Source organism: Scomber japonicus, chromosome 13, assembly GCF_027409825.1.
Source record: "Scomber japonicus isolate fScoJap1 chromosome 13, fScoJap1.pri, whole genome shotgun sequence".
Lineage (NCBI taxonomy): Eukaryota > Metazoa > Chordata > Actinopteri > Scombriformes > Scombridae > Scomber > Scomber japonicus.
Window position 1 is genome coordinate 23734875 of NC_070590.1, and position 21408 is coordinate 23756282.

Here is a 21408-nt window from a genome sequence, read left to right on the forward strand (position 1 = left end):
TGTGTGTGTGTGTGTGTGTGTGTGTGTGTGTGTGTGTGTGTGTGTGTGTGTGTGTGTGTGTGTGTGTGTGTGTGTGTGTGTGTGTGTGTGTGTGTGTGTGTGTGTGTGTGTGTAGTATGTCTTTACAGTTATATATGTACAGTTATGTATTTAGTTAGAGATATTGCTGTTTTTACCTTTGGCCTTTTTAATCTGGACTGTTGAGATGAATAATATGCTCTTTAATTAGATTTTATTGGTTAAAGGAGATCATTCCATCTCTGCACATAAGGTACAGTGGTTCATCAGTGGTTCAATATTTTATCTTAAAAGACAGTAAAGCCCGCCCTCACTGGTGTGGCTGCCAGTCAGAGAGACAAATGCTTCTGCCACTGGGAACATCGACTTCTAGCCAACAACAGCCAAAAAAACAAATACACCACAAGTTCGCTGGCTCGCTGAGAGAAGGGGGGATTATACAGAGGAGGGTAGAAACAGAGATAGAGAGGGAGAATGGCATGTTCTGTCCCAGAGTCTGACCGTGTGGGAACGGTGTATTAGTGTGTATTAAGGAGTGGGAAGCAAAGTGAAAGATGTTGATAGAGGAACTTTCTCTACTGATTGTCTATCAGGTGGTCATACAGTATCACTGCTATCAAAGGCAGTGACAGCCCAAGGTTGTGGTGCTAAAACTGGAAAATACATATACATGCATATACACAGGATATATTAATGTTATTGACACTGTAAATGAATGCTGATCTTAATTATCAGCCCCTTTTACTATTGCTGTTAATGCAGTGACATACATGAACCACGGAAAGTCATTCTTCTAAGATACACTCGGCACAGAGGTTACAGGCTCACTTCCGTCTGGTTGGAGTTTGTTTATCGTCACTAAAACATGATGAAATCCTGAGTAAAGAGCATTTTTATCTGACTCCAAAGTGTTACTGTATAGTTTAGAGACATGTTTCATCACATGTCACTGATATGGCAGCTGATGAACCAAAGTACTGTACATTTTCACCTAAAAGTCGGCCAGGGTGACATCAGTTAACCGTACAGTACAGAGTGCATACTGAAAGAGACTTTCACTTGGAGGCAAACTGTTTGCTTTCCTGGTGAAGCTGAGTATAGAAGGACCCTTCGGTGTTTTGCTTTCCTCCCTGGAGACCCTCTGATTTATTTAACAGGCTTGTGGAATACTGACTGACCGTAGATGGGCATATTGGGCTGGAAGTTTTCTTTTTTCCTACACACTGCTGTTACTTCACTTTGTACTGATGAGAAAGTTGATCGCCTCTGTCATCAGAAGACCATGATTTTATTGTAATAGTGACCAAGGAAAGCCACTGGATTTTTGATACAGTCTTTACTGTTGATGATATGCTTTTATTGGCAGGAATTATATTATGGAAAGGTTTGTTTGGTTTGTTGTAAAATTCTTTAGAGTTTGTAACGTCCACCAGAGAACACACACACACACACACACACACACACACACACACACACACACACACACACACACACACACACACACACACACACAGAAAAAACACAACAGAGAGGCAGCAGTAGAAGTTCTGCAGCAGTGCACTAATGTTAGCTTGATTTAGTCACTTGTCCACAGGCAAAATACCACCATTTATTTCCAGCCTGTCTCCCAGTGACGTCCCCGAGCAGATAACCTCTGATCTCAGAGGTCGCTCTGTTAATCCACCCTAAATGACAACAATGTCGGGGTCACACTCCCCCTGTCTTTCAAACCGGCAACACAAATGGATTCATTTGGAAAATTGATTAGTATCAGCCCTTAAGTTTGCTAGTTAAATGAAAGCGTTGCCTCTGGTGTATAATTTCTTGGGCATGTTGTCATTGATACTTCTGCTCTTTAACCATTGATTGTCCTCTGGCTTAAAAAACTGTCTGTACACACAATGTGACCTTAATTATAACCAGACCTCACTTACTATCAGACCTCAACTCTAATTTTTTTTAAAGGATGTTTTTTTAATTACAAACTCCTCAGCATTAGACCTTCATGTTGATTTCTGATTTTACTTTAGAGAGATGTCACTGCCATCACTACTTGTTTGGATTGTGTTCAGTCTTGCTATTAAGGACACTGAGTTCTAGACTGGAGTGCAAAGTGCAAACAATCTCCTGGGTCTCCCAAGTGACTCTTATGTGTCGCCTGTAGCTTCTAATACTTGTCTTCAGAGGACCAGTTACGTAACTGTTTAGGTTAACAGCCTCTGTGTTTTGTGTAGCAGAAATGCATCATATCACCCAGCCTCAGCAATGCTTTCATCTCGTAACTCAACCCTCGCACACCCCGTCCCAGCCTCCCCTGGGCTCAACTCTCCAGGCTTTTATTTCTTGTCTTATCAGGGGAAGAGTGTGTTGTCTCCCATACACCCACCAGCACCCTTGAAATCGTTTAGTCTGGCCGCTGTCACATTGTCGAGGGCTGGTTAGGAAGAGGAAATGGATCCCGGGGTAGGTTAGGTGTTTGTCAAGGCTTTACTGTTACATTTTTGGTTTCTCTCTCAGAGCAATCAGCACATTGCATCCAAACTGTTGAGAGATAACAGCCAACGTCATGTGTACTGTCTTATACTGTGTGTCTATGGAGGAACTCTGCAGTGTCCTATCCTGTACAGTATGTAGTTTGTTACTGAGTTTTATCGCATCTGATGACCCTATAATCGCCACCTCAATCTTCGAACCCCCTGCTATCGCCCCTGAAACCCATGCACCTCCCTCTGCTTCTGCACCACTGCAGGGGATGTTTTTATTGGTTTATATTCAGGGGTGAGCGCATGTCAACCCCCTCACCAATCTGTAACCTAATAGTTTTGAACGGTTTCCCGAAGATAATGGGAGCCAGAGAAATTGGGCATTAGGAGGTAAAAGAGGAAGGGGCGTTGAAGTTGTTTGTTCCTGGCAGCTCTGGATCAGGATAGGAGGGCACGCATTAGCTGGCCTTACTGTAAAAGTACTGGTGCAAAGGGGTTGTAAAGTTTGAGGCGAGCGTCTATCAGCACTCTCATTCCCACTTAAGAGCCAGAGCCTGTCCTCTTCACAAAGCATTAGATGCAAAAGTTTGACATTTACATACGACATGAAGGTTTTATGGGCGAAAGCGGCATTGTTTGGGCTAATAGCCGACCGGCCATCTGGAGAATTAGTGTTGAAGCTCGTGGACCAATGGCACCGAGCCAGCGTGGAAAGTGCAGGCCTCACGCTCGGACCCAATCTCTCAGCACTCGTTTGAACATAAAGCCAACATCAGGCTGTAATACGGATGAAATTTAGCCTGGTGGTTGTGTTTAGAAATATGTACAATGTGTATAAACAGTGAAGACAATGTTAACAGGGAAAAAATGTAAAGATATTTGTTAGCAGATGGAGAAATTGGCAACAAAATAAGCACAAAGAGAAAATCTGCTAACAGATTTTCAGGCTTCTTTATATTTTATGGTCATGTAAACAAATAATCTCTAGATTCTGATGCAGCGTGGCAAAAATGAACACTGAGGGCAGCAAAATAATTATTATCTTTCCTTTTCTCTTACCCTACTGATTATTTTTGTGAAGAATGTTTTGCCTCTGGGGCATTCAGGGTGGTTGTATTTCATGTAATATTTGCTTTGAACATCGAGCTCAGAGGTTTTAATGAGGGTTTGTGTGTGTGTTCATGTTCCAGTGTGTGGGTATTAACATAAATTATTGTCTAATAGATGGTGTCATCTATTTTGTTTCTGCCCCCTGTCATTTAGGGCTGTGATCTGTCATGTTTCCACACCGCACAACCCCTGCAGCCATACATACACATACACACACGCACACATCACACACGCACACGCACACACACACACACACACGTGTGTGTCAGCATCACTAACAGATGGGACTCTGCTATGTATGTTCAGCCCCCCTGGGGAAACACACACACTCACACACACATACACACACATACACACACACACACACACACACAAAGGGGTGATGGGCTAATGTATTGTAAATGATATCAATAACTTCAGTCTGCCACATTACCTGATGGTTATTAGCTTGTGTCTCCTTTGTCTGGCTAGGTGTGTGTATTGGGGTGGGGGTTGCAGATTAATGGCGTATATACATTCATTCAATAACAAAGTTCCCATTGCTTGTTTACTCCTAAATCCACTTATTTTATTCTTTAAGTTTCTTAAACAGATTTTCCACTATGATTTTTAATGAGGCTCATCCCTCATAGTCTGTGTGTTTCAGCATATGGTGCTTTTTTACATTTTTTATTGATGAGTCCCAATTAAGCCGACTTCCTCATCAAATGACCCTTGATCAGTGGAGCTGAAAGCAGTGTTTTGATGGATTTGCAGTCTTCCCCAGTCATCTCCCCACAAAGAATCTCCTCCGTCACAACCCCTCACTTAGACAGCCTTTGTTCCCACTTAAAAACATCCACTCCCCTCCACTAGGGATATGCATGCCCTAAATAACTACATGGAGTCCTGTAAGCTTTCTTAGATCATGCAAACTTGCAGATGCACACTTTTTCCCCCCTTTTTTTGAGCAGAACAGCAAAAACCCCTAACCTGCTGAATCTCGGTTGTGATTGAGGAGACAAAGAAAGACACATTGGTCCAGCTAGAGGCCTTTTTGGGGGGTTTATTCAGATGGTATAGACTGGGAGTAAAAAGCTTGATTTTTGTCATATTCTTAAAGATGTTAGAACTTGTAGTTATTGTTGGTATCCTGGGTTTTGTCACTGAGAACTTCAACTAAACCAGCAGTTTTAGGCCTTTCTAATAGTATAAAATAAATACAATAAATTCAGAATCTAACAGGATGCCAGGAATGTTTAAAATCTCAGCATTGAGTCGGAGGCGTTGGACAGACACTTTTGATTCCGCCAAGGATAAAAAAGAATGAACTGTGTAGGAAGAGTAAAGCAGAAACGCTTTGCTGTAGCCGTCTGATGACTGAGGACTCAACAAAAACAAATTGCTATTTAAAGGCCAAAAGATCTCTGTGACCTCCTTCACATCACTCCCTTTTTCCCTTGCCATCCCTTTTGTACCTCTCTGTTTTTACAGCAGAAAACAAACACAATCCTCTCCATAAAGTAATGGATGAACCTCCGAGATGTCGAGGACAAGCCGGCTCGGTAATTGGTCCTCATTATAACGTTACATAATCTTTCGAGAAAGTGTAAGAGATTGATAACAGATGTACGATTTCCTACCCCGAACATGCATATGCGGCACACGTGGAGAGGGCGGTTAGAGGGACACATGAGAGGAAAAGAATAGGAACAAGAGCCCCAGATGGTGGCCAATTATGTGAAGCTGAGAGTTAAAGCGAGAACAAAGGAGCTCATCAGAGTCAGAGAAATGAAATGCTCTCCAGAGAGGCAGAAGTGAATCCCTTCTCACATTTACTACCGCCCTTTAGTCTCATGGAAGAGTTGGGGGGGCTCAGAAATAATTGGAAACAGTCTGAAGGGTGGTGGTGGTGGTGGGGGTGGAGGAGGTTAGATATTACAAAGAGTGTCACATTTGAACACAGTGGATGGCAATAGTACATTCAGATAAAACCGTGAGAGAAACCGAGAGCCACAAGAGCTTGATGTTCCCATTTTGACCATCAGGATCGGTTAAATGGCCTGTTATTAAAATTTCCCATCGCCTCTTTTATTGTTTCAGCTGCTAAATACGTAGCATTGGCGCCTGAGATTTGAAGACAATAATACAGAGACTCTGCTCTTGGACTGGAGAGCACATAGAGAAGCTAGAAGTAGTCGTAATAATAATGACAAGCAGACCTTTTGGTTGACGGCCCAACTCGTCGCCGTCAGTCACTCTGCTGTGTTTACAACAATCAAATTTCATCCAGTTTTCATGTGATGAGACTACTGCTAGCAGACCAACACATGGCAACAAAATACTGTTTGTTGTATTCAATATCACAGAGAAATCTAATTCGTTTGATTTAACTCCACCCTGTGTTCCCGCCTATGTGGTTTGTCTGCAATCACAGTTTTTCTTTATTTGTATCCTGCGACATTCCAGGTTTAATTTAGGCTGTTCTCCTCGATCCACTGTGCTTTTTCTTTTTCTTTCTTCAGATTTACAAAATAAAACCTGACACACAAACACACACACCTCCTTTCGCCGCTCTCAAGCTGTGGATTTATTGACAACAGATGACATTGGGGGATGAGATTCACCTCGTTCCCTCTAATCACGGTCCCAGTCAGACTCTCTGAGGGGTAAAGCTCATTTCATGCTCCGCTCTGCCTGCCAGCGCGCTGCGAGGCTCAACCCATGGATCGACTAGGTTTCACCTCAGCTGTGGGTTTGTGAGGACCCCAGTCGATGCAGAAGTGTCCTCTGTGTGTGACCACAAAAACTTCTCCGCCACAAGAGCGTGCCTCCATACAGACTGGAAATGTGCTCTTAATGTCTGATCTACTACCAGGGCTTTACCTACACTTTTAGGATTGCATTCAAGTTATGATAATATATATTAAAATTATTAGGTGTTATGTCAAATCTGTGGCATATAGAGTAAGGAATATAAATCATGCAAGGTACATTGACAACTGGTGTTTTGGGGGGCATAAGTATCATTATTTTTTTTACAATTGACTCATGTTTCTGCTTTATAACAAGAAAACTTGAGATACGAGCTCTGAATAGACATAAATTAGCTGCTTTGTAAATAGTAGTTTGACATTTTGGGAAACAACCTTATTCTCTTTGTTTGCTGAGAATTAGATATGAATATTAATACCACCAGTCTCATATCTGTACGGTAAATATGAAGCCGCAGCAAGCAGACTAATAGCTTACATTAGCATAAAGACTGGAAAGACTGTCTGTAGGTAACAAAATCCACCTACCAGCACCTCTGAATCACATTAATTAACACATCTTTTGGTTGAATCTGTACAAAAACGTATAAAAAGTTGGTTGTAGTCTTACATTTAACAATTTGATACAAGAGTAATACATCACTTCTCATCTAAGTCTCAACAAGACAAAAAATAACTAAATTTCCCAAAATATCAAACCAGTTCTTTAAAGCAATCCCCCCTCTCCTCTGCACACCTTCCTCCTTCGTCCTCAGTTGACTGTTGGTACATCTCTGCAGAGACATCCCTCAGCCCTCGCTCTGCCTTTCAGTCTTTTCTATCTTAATAAGATTTCACATCACTGCCAGAACCAAGTCTCTGACCACCAGATGTGCTTCTGTCTTTTTATCCCCAAAAAACCCTGCGAGACCAGAATACTTTCTCCAACTCTGCCTCCCTTGCACTTATGTTGTTGTTGGCAGCCTCTCCGCACACATTAAAGTAAATGGGCCTCAGCACCACACAGTGTCCCAGCATGGAGAGCCCGATCTTCCTTTCAAGTGGCCAGTCGGGGGACCAGAGCTGTTCCTACATCGGTGAGACGCAATAGATATCCATCTGTAGCTCTGGCCCGCTTTTGTTTTTGAAGCCGCAGCACTCTTGGGGAATCCAGTGATCGGTTTGGACAGTTATGTAGCTGTTGAGTTTGCTTGAATGCCACTTTGTTCGAACGCTCTCCTCGGCCGTTTAGATGTGATAATTGTGCAGGAACTTCGATGCTTTCCACATGGCCATAGCTGGGGTCTGAGATTGAGCAAGTATTCGCCCGCTGTGGTTCTGCACCTCATTATGCAGGGTGGTTTATCTGTAGTGGGGCCTGCATTAGGTTTGTTTTCTTCTAGGAATTGTAGATAGATAGACAGCACAGTGGGGGTAGCTGTCCATACCAGGAAAAATGAAATTATAGCTGTGGCAGAATGCCTTTTTGCGTTATACTGAATAGTAGAGGCATTGATCCAAAAGTACTTTGCTGTGCTATGCTTCAAGTAAACACAATTCTAGCTCGGTGGATCATTGCAGGGATTGTAAGGGCGATCTCCCCGTTCACCACACTGCCCCGCAACATCCTGACTACTGTGTAGAGTTTCACTTCTAAAACGTTTCTCCAGAAGTGTCCGTGAGAATCTGTCAGGCAGTATAGAGTGTCAGAGAGATTACTGACATCCTGGATTTCCGTTCTACTACCTCCAGTAAAAAGGAGAAGCTTTGTAAAACATTCACAATCTAGTTCAGATATAATGACTAATCAGGAGAAACAGGAGAAAAACAGCAACTGCTCCGTCCATCACGGTCACATGGGGTTTTTCATATTGCATGTCTGCTATTTTCCAGTCACATTGCTGCTGTGTTGTTCATTGACATCCCCGGCTGAAAAATTCCAATAATTTTTGAAAGATGAGCTTCACCCCTGCCATCCGCCAAGAACCGTATTAACATTCATGGATGCTCTTTGTCCTCAAGCCTCGCAGTCTTTGTTGAAGTTCTTCTATATCTGCGTGTGTGTATGTGTATGCTTCAGTAAGCTGTCAGATCTGTCTATATGTGCTCTGCCTGGCCTCTAAAGCCCCAGCAGCTCACACACTGAGTGAAAGCACCAACAGGACTCTGCTTGGTGGAGGTAAACAATGCTTCAGCTAGTTGCAAGTTAGTAAAAAAAGGATGCTGTCAGTAATTTTAGCGGTCAAATTGAAATGTTACCTCCATTTTTCTGTTTGTTTTTCACCACCTGTCTTCTTTGAGATAGTGGACATTTTTAGACATCATTTAAATATAAAAAGGTGTTGAAATATGCTGCTACATCAGCTGTTATCGACAAACACACTAGGTGACTTGAGATACATACCATAATTACTGTAGACACGGTTCGCGCCAAGTCATGATTCGGTTGATACTGAGCGTTTAACTTGTGTTTCCTGCAGACCATATGAAGATGAAACAGTAGCTGACTCTTAATCAGTAGCTTCGAGGTACCGCAGCTGTTATTTTTGGGTTGCTGCGTGCTGCTTTTGCACGAAGGCGGGGATGTTTCGCAGGCATCTGCTCAGCTCCTGTAGTGATCTTCACGGGTGAGACAAGAGAGAAAGCCCCCCTATAGCCACAAACATGCACGCCGAATTTGCCCAGCAGACAGAGAGACAAATGAGTGGACGGGAAAAAAAGTGCTGGCTGAGGGAAATACACGTATTAATAGCGTGCTTTCTTCCCAGGCTTTGTATGGAGATTTTAAAGTCAATGCAAAATCCTTAAAATAGTGCATTAAGCCTGTAGTCTTTATCTAGACTGTGATCTGTGAACCTAATGTAAGCATGAGATGATGAACAGCAGTGGGGATTTGGTTTATGATGCTCAGATTCATATCTAAACATAACAAACGGTACATTGGGTCAAAAGCAAATAAATAGCTCAAACTATTAAGTAGCTGGCAGGTGATTATCCTGCAGGATTAAAATGTTTCAGTCTAAAGTGGAAAAGTTAAGAAGTACTCATAAATATAAATACTGTAAGGCTTTTTATTCTGTCCTTACTCATAAGGTTCAGTAGTTTCAGGTCATGGCTCAAACCTTCGTGCTTCGGTGTTTGTTTTCCTCTATCTTCACATTTCAGCAAGTCCTGATGACCTTTCCATATTCCTTCCACTCCACTAACCTGAGAGGGACACAGCCTCTCCATGTTTAATGTAAATGTAACAAGAAACTAGGCAGCCAAGGTAGCGTAGTACTGAGAGAACCTTCTGACTCAGCAGTTTTAAAAGTTTTCAGCTCCACGTACAGAACTCGGCAAACATCCAGATACCTTCGATGGATCAAGATTTCATAACTTGGGTTATTGCAGAGGCTTTGGGTCATCGTTAGCGCTCCAAACTCCAAGACTTCCCATGACATTTCGTTGTTCATATGGCAGCACCATGAGCAGTGCCAGCCGTTTGATCCTGCTTTATGACTTCCTGTCCCAGGGCAAGGGAGGAATACTGCTCGTTTCCTGCTGGGACTGCGCAGGCTGCATAAACTCTGACCTCTCTGGTGGACTAATGGCAGAAATCTTTATCTAATTTGTTCTTTCATTTTTTTATCAGTAAATATCGGAAACCCCTCCCATACTTGAAAACAGCTTGTCCAGAACAAAAGCTTTATTAAATCAGATCAAACATTTTTCTTTACTATCTGCAACCACAGAGGACAATGCAGTTCTTTCCCATTAGTACTGTAGATGTGCAGAATGTGCAGGCAGACTTGACAGGTGTTTATCTTTGCTAATCACACAAAGCATTCCTCACTTGGTAGATATAAACATGCTCTAATGAGTTCAAATGAGGTAAACATGTCACAATGATGGCTATTAGGTAGCCTCACGCAATTATTAAATTCTCTCTCAATCTCCTGGCTGTTAATAGCAAATCTCCTTTTTTATTGGCTTCTTAAATGTCTGACCTCCTGTATCGGGCCCCTGTTGCCACCACACATTAGGCTAATGATGATGTAATTGTTTTCATGTGGAGGAAATGTTTCCAAAGTCCCTTCAGACTATGGAGGCTGTTTTGAACTTGTCAGCTGTGTAGACATTGAGATATAACATTTAGATTATCTCGCGCCAAATCCAGTTCTGGTTCTGCCAAGCAGACTGACACCATATGTAATAGATCAAGGATCAAAGTAGTTCAACTTGATCTTCTGCCTCTTATTTCACACATGAAGGAATGTTAAATTTCTGGAGAGGAGTAAAGTTGAGTCCCTTGACTATTGTATAAGTTTACTTGAGTAGATAAAACTTGAGTGATGCACAATGTGAAATTAGCCACTTCACAATACCCCACAATTAAATTAAGTTTAAGCAACCTTGGAGAACAACATCGCTCTCTCCGTCTCTGTGTTTCTCAGGCGACGAGTGCACTCCAAGCATCGCTTCACTTTCAAACAGCCTGTTGCATAACCGTCGTGTTGTGATGAATTCATTTGAGCAATCTATTTAAAAAGCGTCCCTGGCAGAAGCATGAAATATGTTGATCCAATGGGGGAGCTAGCTGTGTACCTGTTCCTTTTTGCTGGTCCTGCTTTCAAAGAGCCTGAGTGGGTGTTTATGAGGGAGGGCACCTCAAAAGTCTATTTCACAGAGTCGCACATTGGTTAAATTATGTAATGTGGGTTGTATAATAGCCAGGAGAGCGATGTGTACTGTCTGTGTGCGTGTGTCTGTTCCAGGAGCTGTGGAGGAGTTACTTGGGTTGATTGCATCTCTGCCTACTTGCATCTTCTCCTCTTCCTCCAGTGTAACCTGATACTACTTCACTTAGCCAGCCGTGTTAGACAGAAACCACTGTTTTCTGCCTCGCTAATCCTGCCACAAGTTGCTTGGTATCGATCACTAGTGGAAAACACTATTAGTTTCTAATCTGTCTTCTTTATTGTGAATCAGATGGAAGAAAGATGGAGGCTCAAAGCAGAGTGAAGGAGAGGAGGAGATGAGACATAGAGACAGTGTGGTACATCAGCATTTAGCCTGAGGTGCTTTTCTGTGGCCAAACTGCTAACACTGTTACACAAAGACTTATAACAACCCATCATCAGGATGCTTGCTGGGAGCTGACACTGCTGAAGTCTCCATTGATTGATTAATTGATTCTCCACTTACATGTTGATGGCTTCTAATAAGGCTTTGACCCTGCACTGCTTTCTTTTTTACTTTATTGGTGAAAAAAAGGAGGGGGTGTGGAAGGGTGTGGAAGGTGTTGTGAATTAGTTAACAGAAGAGCTGACCCAGTTTTGCTGGAGAAGAAAATGTCAGAGCTTACAAAACAGATTTTTTGATGATCTTTGATTTTTACTCCTTCATTAAGGTTCTTCGTCTAGAGATTGCACCACCTCAGTCACATTTTGTGCTGATAATAATTTAGAGTTGAGCTCATAGGACTTGTAAATATCCCTTACAATATAAATAATTTCTTGAGTGGCAGTAGTCACTTCATTGGGGTCTTCAGGTGGACATTCTTCTACTCTGGAGGGCTCAATGGCAAAGTCTGTCATCCCAGGTGTCCTATAGATTGATGATCTCCCTGCAGCCCAGATCGAAACCTTTCTTTTCAGCCAAAGACAGCTGCTGCTACACTCTGCAGCCTCCAATATTGAACTGGTGGCTTTCTGTAGTGTTGTGAGACAGAACTGCAGATCTTAGAAGTAGTTTCTGACCAGGTTTGTCATTGTTGTCGGCACATGGGAGAAATCAAAGTGTGGGATGGTTCCAAAAGCATTGGCTAAATCAAGGAATAAGGCATGCAGATCTCTTGAATCTGGTACCATATCATGTTTGTGTGTTCTAAGCAGTCTGGGGGAGTCTGGTGTACTGGCTTTCTGCACCAATATGTCAATCAGGTTGTTCTGTTTCAGTTCAGTTGTCATCCTTTGAGCAATGATGCAAAAGAAAATCTTTACTTCAATATTCAAGAGAATGATGTGCCTGAATTTGTCGATATTTGAGACAACCTTTTCCTTTGGGATGAATACTCCTCCAGCCCTTCACCACACTTCTGGGATGGTGTGTTTCTTCTTGCCACCCTCTTTCTGTAACCATGAAATTGCAAGCCATGCAGTACATTCTCTGTTTTTTATAAGTGCTCTGCTTAAAGGAATAGTAAAACCCTTTATCTGCCTCCTTCTTAACATTTAGACAATCATACTGAAAAATGTTTCCTTTTACCGTAAGCCTCTGTTGTGTAATACTTGCTAGTCTCAGCTTATGTCATTCATCCGCTCACCTCTTCGTCTCTCCGTCAGTTCCACCTCCCTCCTGCCTGTTCGTGTAATCTTCCAGGTGGCTGCGTCTAGTCAGCCCTGACTATATTCTCCAGAGTGAATTATTCAAGCAGGCCAGCAGCAGCGTTGTCGTCCTGCAAAGCCACACTCTCTTCATCACTGGAATTGGGTCACACTGTTCAGATGTAACCCAGCCTTGTCCCCTAGTCAACCAGAGGGCATGATCACAGCTTCAGCGCAGTGGGTTCACATCTACAACGCACTTAAGGCCAGGATAGTTTAATGCTGCGTGAGTTTGGTATGAAGGATGTGTCACCCTCTCCCTTCCCTTGAGACCTGCTTCTCAGCTTTGCCCTATTTACACAGATAAACTGTTACCAGCTAATGTATGACACCAGCTGGAAATCTTGTGCACAGGAAATAACAAATCTAAACTGGACAGCAAAATCCAGCAGGTGAAAGCAAAGTCCAGAAAAACCTGGAGGCAGAAATGATGGATAAACCTGCTATGGAAAGATTTCTTATCACAATCTCCTCCTCCTCTTCCACTCGCAGAGGAAAAAAAATAGACCCAGAAACGTACTTAATGTTATGGTGCTTTATGAGTTATGAAGTCAAAACTTTCAAAAATTCTAAAAAAAGTTATTCTGCACCACCACTCGGGGTTTCAAAAATGCAAATTTGCCTCATGCAGCTTTAACTCTATTTCGAGTCATGGCTGTTTATTCAAAGCCAACTCAAGTTATATCTCGGCTCAGATTCTATCCTGTTATATTTGCCAGGGACGGGTGGATCAGCTGTAATTAAAGAAAGTTCTCTATGTTGATGAGCTGTAATTACCTCCACTGCTGTTTGGTGAACCAATTGAGCCAAGGAACGACACATTTAAATAGTTGTGTTTCACAATTTGAGTGATCAGCAGTGAGTATGCATCAAAGTGACTTAAATGAGATTAGATTATGAAAATATATTAAAGTTGGTGATGACAACAAACTGAGGGGAAGTACATGAGTCACTAAAAGGAAAATCTGTGAAAAACATCATGTATACAGAGTGTGACCTCATTGTTTGGATGCAGGTTTATCGTGCAGAACCTGCAGCATTGCTGTTTCAACATTTGCTCTTGCATCACTCTGCTTCTCAGCCTCTTTCTTTTTTGACTTGGTTTCCTTTCCCTCATTTTATCTCTCTGTGCTTCCCTGCATCCACGTTTACTGATCAGACTAACAAAATTACGCTTCAGTGAAGGGAACACCAGTTTTAAAAGGATTTTCTGCTGATTTGTGGATGGTTTAAAATAGCAGGCTCTATTCATATCTTTTCATATCCTGAACGTTTTGTTTTTTCCACCTCACTCTCTGTTTTTTAAGAGGGCACTCACATGCTTCTCTTCTCCTCTCATCCAACCACACCCAACAACACAGACACAAGCTACATGCTAATGAAACCTTCCCTTAGCTCCTTGTCTTTTCTTCCCTCCTCACTCCTCACTCCCCACTTTTGTTCCAAAGTGCTTAATAAGTGATGGAGCGGTTAATCGGAGGAAGATGCCCCCCAACGGCGCAGATGAAAGAGGAGAAGGAATAATCTGTGGAGCACCCTAAGGCTGTGATTTCCCACCCTGCCAAACCCCCTCCTACCTCTCCACTCCCATCTTAGCACTCACACAGTACCCTCAAGGACCCTCCCTTGAAAGCTCCCCCTTCACATACACACATTCACACAGCTCCTTTTTGCTGTGTTTCCCCTTCCTCTCGCTTAAGCTCCAGTGAAAGCAGCAGGAGAGATCAAAGAGGTGGAGCGGGTCATCTCGTAAACATACTTATAGAGACCGTTCCAATTAAATCTGATTGAATTATCCGCTTACGACGCGGCTCACGGCTATTGATGTCACCCAGCCCCATCGTGTCAACCAATCTCAGGCCTCGAAGATACGCACATGATGAAAACACAGCACTTTATCATTTTGATGAGTAAGTCAAACAAGCCGGCGGCCGTCCCCCTTTCTTTTGATTTCATCATTTTTCAATGCCCAAGCCCCAAATGATCGCCTTTGTTCCACCGTTAGCAGCTTCACAGGGACTTACAGTAAGAACTTTACAGAGCTTAGGCCAGGAATACGAATGCATGCTGTGAATGCTGCTCCGGACACAAGTGCCTTCAGATCTCAACATGTAATAAACCATATATGCCCTCCTTAAAACACATGATTTAAAACAAGCTGCAAAACTGTTAGATTTATATAAATACACACTGAAATGCTATTTTTTTGTATTAAAGGAATATTTTGGCATTTTTGCAAAATCTCTTTATGTTAATACACATCATGTTCAAATACTCCTTTTAACAATTGAACATACCAGCTACTACAGGTCAGGTCAGGCAGGACAAGACATGCAAATTCTAAACTGAGCAGCTCCAGTCGGAAGCTGGATTTGAGCCCAGGACCATCTTGCTGTGAGGGGAGCAACTCCGCAGCTTCCTATTCAAAAATCTGGACTTGTAATTGCAGGATCATGTTATGCAATATTCCAGCAATAACTTAGGATGGGATTCATGAACAAGTTATCATTGTAGACCTCACACACACACACAGAGCGTGTGGGGGAGTACAGTGAAGGTCAACCACCAAACATTTCCTGGAAGGTGTTTTTCAGCCAGGTGTACAACATTCTCAAGACATCTGCCATCTGCTCATAGGCCACATGATAAACACGCTAAAACACCAGACTGGCTACATTACAGGAGAGTCAGGAGCATCCCATGTTCATTTGCCAGTCCTGAACTCAGAGCATGCTCCATATTCATGTCGGAGTGCTGTAGCCGTTAAATTGATCATTAATTCATCTCGGGCTCATGACGGTGTCTGTGATTGGCAGAGCACTGCTGAATCCTGCAGGAGCGGAGGCTGCAGAATCGCAGAATCGACAGAATCTCACGGCGCTCGCCAGGGAGCGGCTGCAGCCCCAGATGGAGTTTGGAGTGGAAACCAAGACCTGGTTTAACACTCCCCCCCCCCCTTTTTGTCTGGTCATATGGAGCGGCTTTACGAGGGGCTGAGCCACCCAGCCCATCTATAATTAAGAGCCGGGACTAGCCCTGATGTCTGAGCATAGGCACTCAGGGCTGAACCATCTGCTCCTTCACCTTTTCACATTGTGATTTTTACCTTCATCTTGGAAAAAACAGTTGTCAAGTAAGTTGTTTAATGGAGCTCTGGTGCAGATTTCCAGCAGAAAAAGCAGTTTGTGAAAGAAAAATAGAAGAATGATGAATTATAAGAAGAATTGATTAGTTTGTATGACCCACATTGTCAAAAAGGACCAAAGAAAAAGTATAATAGAGAGAAAAATTGGAAAGTTATCAGAAAAAGACGAGCTGACAGCACTTCACACCACAACAATGAAGGCTCAGCACCAAAACCACCTCACAGATTACCACTTTTACTAATTACTCTTTTTTTCTTTCATGCAGCCTCTCATTCCCACAAGAAGTCTTAATCTTATCTCCCTGTTGAACTCCCTCCTCCTCCTCTTCCTTCCCTGCTCGCATCTTTCCTCAGTTCGTATCTCACAAGCTCAAGGCCCCACACAGTTCATCCTCTCTTAGACTGTACAGTGCATTTTATCTCTGCAATGGATTTTTATCTACAAGTGGGACTTTTAGGAAAATAAGGGGGCCATTATTCCACTCATCTCACGCACAGTAAAACCCATCTGACCAACCAAACCACAGAGCTTAAATAGTTTGGTTTCAACAAGATTCAGACAAATATTATTCTGGCAAAACGTTTCCCAGTTATTATTTCCCATTTAAAGTTCACATTTGGAGTAAATGTGGGTTTTAAGGAACTGTGGCGGTCTTTGTGCAGCTTCTGGAGAAATCAACAGTATTCTTTGTTAACATGTCTGCATTTATAGTATGTAAGCATGTTTTTAGTGCCATAAATAAGGCATGAGTTAACACAAGTGAGAGTGGGGACCTGGATACATGTATATAAATGTACAGATTGCGCTCTGCTGGGGGAGTGAATGCGTGTGTTCACTCAATGATGTTGCTGATGTGATGTGTTGTGAAGCATTGGACTCTGGATGACCCGCTCGTATAGACGCCGAATAGCTGCTGTTACTCTAAGGAGTAACGCCAGTCTGTGTGTGTGTCTTCATTCATAAATTGAACATTTAATGTGGTTGAACAAAAATGATCAATCTCAGTGTGTGTGTGTCTGTGTGAGAAGATACAAAAGAAATCATAGAGGAGTATAAAGACAGTAACATGAGGCAAGAAATTGGAGGAATCGAGGGTTTGCTGATGAGTTTGGCTCCTCGAGACAGCAGGAAGAGGATAGTAATATCATCAGTAGAGTCTGTAAAAAAATTAGTCTTATACAAATTGTGTCATATTTTTGTACAGTGGTTCAGTGATACTGAAACTATCAGTCTATCAAAAGTTAATCCACAACCAAGAAGTTGATCAGTGAAAAATTTGATAGGCATTAATGAAGAGTTGCTTAAAGACATTTTGTTGTTGACTGTTTATCAGACAAAATAATGAGTTGAATGACATCACTCTAGCTTTTTAACCTGTAATGAGAATTTGTTGTTATTGTAGACTAAACAATTAGAGATGCAACAATCTCGAAACCCTCTTTTAGTTAAACAGATGGGTTAGCATCCATGAGTGTCCAATTCTCATAAGATATTGTTCATCATTGGCTCAGTAAAAGTCACTGTTTCTGCTGTTCCTGTACTTTATACAGTATTGGTACATACATACAACAGGTCTTGAAGTGAAAGAGCATCCCTTTAAAGGAGATGTAGTCTAATTCAGGACTGAAGTGAAACAATTACATGGATGCGTTAAGTCTTTAGCTTTCACATGGTTTTCCTCTGGAGTTTCCAACATGGAAGTTTTCAATTTGGACAGTTTTTTTTATTTTAATCCATGCTTATGTTACTGTCTCTTTGATGGATGCTGTGGCAGTAGAACTCTCTTGCACCAAAAATATCTAAAAGACATACATAACAGTGAATATATACACAGTTCAAATACATCTTATCTATTTCTGTGCTCCCTTTCTCTCTCATCTTGCCCCAAAAATATCTCATGTCTCCCCTGTGGGTTTTTTTTCCTCCCATTTCCAAAACATGCCTTTCCCAGACATTCTTTCCAAGAAGTGACGCATGGAGTGTGTATGTCTCATACTTACGAACCCTGGGAGTTAAAAATACTCTGTGGCGAGGGTTAGCTGAGGTCCTTAACCCCCTAAATCCAACCCCCTTCTTCTCATATGCTGTTTGTCACAAAGTCAGACATACAGACTGTCCTGTTCACCCTTCCTGTCTGTTCACCACTTTATCTTCACCACAGAACACACATTGTTTCAAACCCTGGTATCAACTGTCTACTGCTGTCTGAAGCTCACATGAGACACATCATGACTCTGGTTGGTTTGTTAAGTGGTGTTCAGATACTGTGTTGACTTAAAAATAACCAATCAATACAATATTTTCACTTACACTCTGTGGAATTGACAAATCACTAAATCATCGTAGAGAGTATCAATAATCAATAACCTTAGTGATCTTTTATTGTCCTCAGAGAATATAGGAGGTGCATGAAAATGTCTCCCTAGTCATTATTTATTCATTTTCACACTCACTCTTTTCATTATTTGTATAGTTGGAGTAGACAGATGAAGTAGAGAAGAGCTCATACTGTATTTACGCGTATTATCACCATCCTAGTAAACACAGCTGCGTCCCGCCGTTTCCAAGATCAAGGAAACGGCGTAATAAGCACATCCTCTCTTCTCATCTTATCTGAGTCCCTCTATGAATCACTGTACAATCAGCAGGCATCGGTCTACCTACCACAGACACCACAGTTTGAATCATAGCCTCCGTTCATCCCACCAGACAGCCGGTCGTGCCGGTAGCGAGGTTTCAAAAAAATGCAGCCTGGTGTCTTGTCTGTAACCTTTCCCCCCCCCCCAGTGGAATATTTCCTCCTCTAATTTGACTGAGATGGGACATGGTGGATGGAGATGGAGTTTGACAGGCATAAACACACAGATACGCACACACTTCCCAGCCTCTATCGATCCATTATACAGAGGAATATGCCTTTTAAGAGCAGCCAGCTCTTAAGGCTGTCCTGTTGAATAAAGATGGTGATTCGTTCTGCGTGTCTCAGAGGATGTGTGCGTGTGCGTGTGTGTGTGAACTTTCCAATGTCAACACATGGGCTTACTGAGAAGGGTTAAGCATTGTAGTGGAATAAAACACACACACACACACACATATACACATTCACAGTGAGTGCCTTCATAGCAGGAGGGGAGTGGTAGAAATCAGAGAAGTGTAAGAGAGTGGTGAGGAGGAGGAAGGAGGAATGTGTCACATTTTGAGAAGCTTTTAAAGCCTCCTGTAATGTTTTTGGTCTTTTTTTTGACACTTTATCTGAAAAGCGAATCCTTCCGCTTCTTCTCAGATTCATCGTTCATTACCTGCCCTCTTTAACGCAGCTCTTTCTCCTTATCACATTCCTCTCTGCTCACGTCATGAGCATAGTGACCAGCTCTGGGAAAGGTTGACAAGGGGTCAAAGCGCTGAACAAAACACAGTACAGCATTTAGAAGTCCATCCCTCCCTCCCTCTTTCACTCTCTCTCTCTCTCCTCTCATTTCTCATTGACTGTTTATTGCTGCCTCCTCCCCGCCCCCCTCCTCTCTCTCTCTCTCTCTCTCTCTGGAGGTGTGTCCATCAACATCTGGAGAAGCAGGGCTGCTCAGTGACAACGGGAGCTCATTCACTCCCCCCCTCCTCTCTCTCTCCCTCCCTCTCTCACTCTCTCACTCTCTCTCTGCCTCGCTCTAGCGCTCTGTATCTGTGTTTGCCGCTGTGGAAGTCAGATTGCACGAGCAAGGAGATGTTGGCAGCTGACTGTGGAATGAGCTCACAGCAAGAGGCACCAACGTGGAATTATTACCAGGCTTATCAAGGAGACCATGGCAGCATCTCGTTCTCCTGCCTTTTATCTTTCTTTTCTTTTTTGAACTGAACATCTAGACTTTTTTTTTTGCCGGTGAATTCTTTCTGTCAGGAGCGTCTCTCTAGCACCTGGTTCCAGTGATCCAGTGAGAGGTTTAGTCCTCTTTATAAGCGGCGTACTTCCTCCACCTGTGTTCGGTGGAAGGGGGGATTCAGAGGCTTTGGGATGACGGAGATCTTGGTGTCGGATGTAAACTTGAACTCAGTGTGTGAGCGTCTGGAGCAGCACTGCTGCGTGGATCAGAACCAACACAACATATCCAGCCAGCCACAGACCCCTGTGCTTAAGAGGCACACCAACACCGGGGCCAAGCTATGGGGCCGCGTCCGCAGCAAGCTGCTCAGACAAAAGGTCTCTGACTGACATATGCACACTCACACTCACACATACACGCACGTCACATGCATACACAGGCTGTGTTGTCTCTCTTTTATCTTCTCTCCGTTTCATTTGTTCTCCTCTATTTATCACTGTGTCACCTCCATCTGTTTGCTCTGTGTCTTTTATGCTCAGTATGGAACTCTCCATGTGCGTGCACTCTCTCCCCGGGTGTCTTTCTTTCAGCGTAGAGTTGACCATCGCTCTTATCTGATCTGTCTATTGACTGCAGTAAAGGCAGCGATGTAGCGCTAAAGCAAAAGGTGGATAAACTGTGACCTGTACTGACAGACAACGACTATTAACTCAAAAAATATATTGCTCTTTAAATGATTTTATCCTCATATAACTCATCAAGTTGATAATGCACATGTAAATATTTACCAAGCATGATGTCAGCATTAAAACATAATTAATGTTCTCTATATCAGGGTGTGTAGTGGACTGATGCTCCAACACAAACAAGTGTGTCCAGATGTTTTGATAAATGGATAACAGATATTTGGCAGTCATATTTCATACCTGAATGCTGAACTGTACAGAATAATTGCTAGCAGGAAAAATAACTGTTGCTTTAATGGGTGAGACCATCATTAAATAATAACTTCCTCCTCCCTATTGTTTTAATCCTGCCACTTTATATATCAGCCATTTCTACATCCACCAGTCTCTGTTCTTCCTCCTGTACACTGATGAGTGTACAGCATTTCTATCTGAACTGTGTTGGTTGGTTAATGTTTCAGTATCAGTTTAGCTCCCCCTGCTGTTCAGACACTGTTTCAGTATCACCATCCTCTGAGCTGAGCTGATCTAATGCCCCTTTGACATTTCAAGCTCAGATTTTTTTCTTCTTCCACAAATTATCCCAAATAGCCTCTAAAATATGTGTCAGACACATTAGCATCTGAGGTTTTTTTCATGAAATTAGCACTGCCAGGGGAAGATTTAATTCAACTTTGACATTTTTCAGGATGTAGCCAATTATCAGCAGTTTGTACCACAGTGTTTTATTGCCTTGTTACTCTCAAATTCTTGACATTTCATGGTTTGTATGAATTTTTCAGTGTGACGTTGGTTTTGCACTTTATGAGGGGCAGTCAGTGGATGGTTAAGTTAAACAAAAGCTAGAGAGATGTAATTTTAGCTTTTCCCTATAAATTCACTTAAATTCTGGACTAGAATTAGATGGAAAACATAGCAATCACTGTATGGTCCATTAAATGGTTGAGGTTCATTCATTATTATCATGTGGTGAAAACATTCAGATCGAACTGAATGACCCTTGTGTTGGAGGGATCTGTTGCCTAAAGATGGGTGCACACACACACA

At 42.4% G+C, this 21408-nt stretch overlaps 1 protein-coding gene across 4 annotated transcripts in view; it reads left to right on the forward strand.

The window, feature by feature from the left end:
* The window catches only part of abr (ABR activator of RhoGEF and GTPase), a 127685-nt gene that overhangs the window by 92612 nt on the left and 13665 nt on the right, over nt 1–21408 (forward strand). Inside the window, exon 1 of one of the 4 annotated variants that reach the window (XM_053331436.1) lies at nt 19570–20052. The exons of the other annotated variants lie outside the window; for them this stretch is intronic. Coding sequence (XP_053187411.1) covers nt 19867–20052 — 186 coding nt within the window. The 5' untranslated portion in view covers nt 19570–19866. Of the gene's footprint in view, nt 1–19569; nt 20053–21408 lie in introns of those variants that run through there. 4 annotated transcript variants of the gene reach the window in all.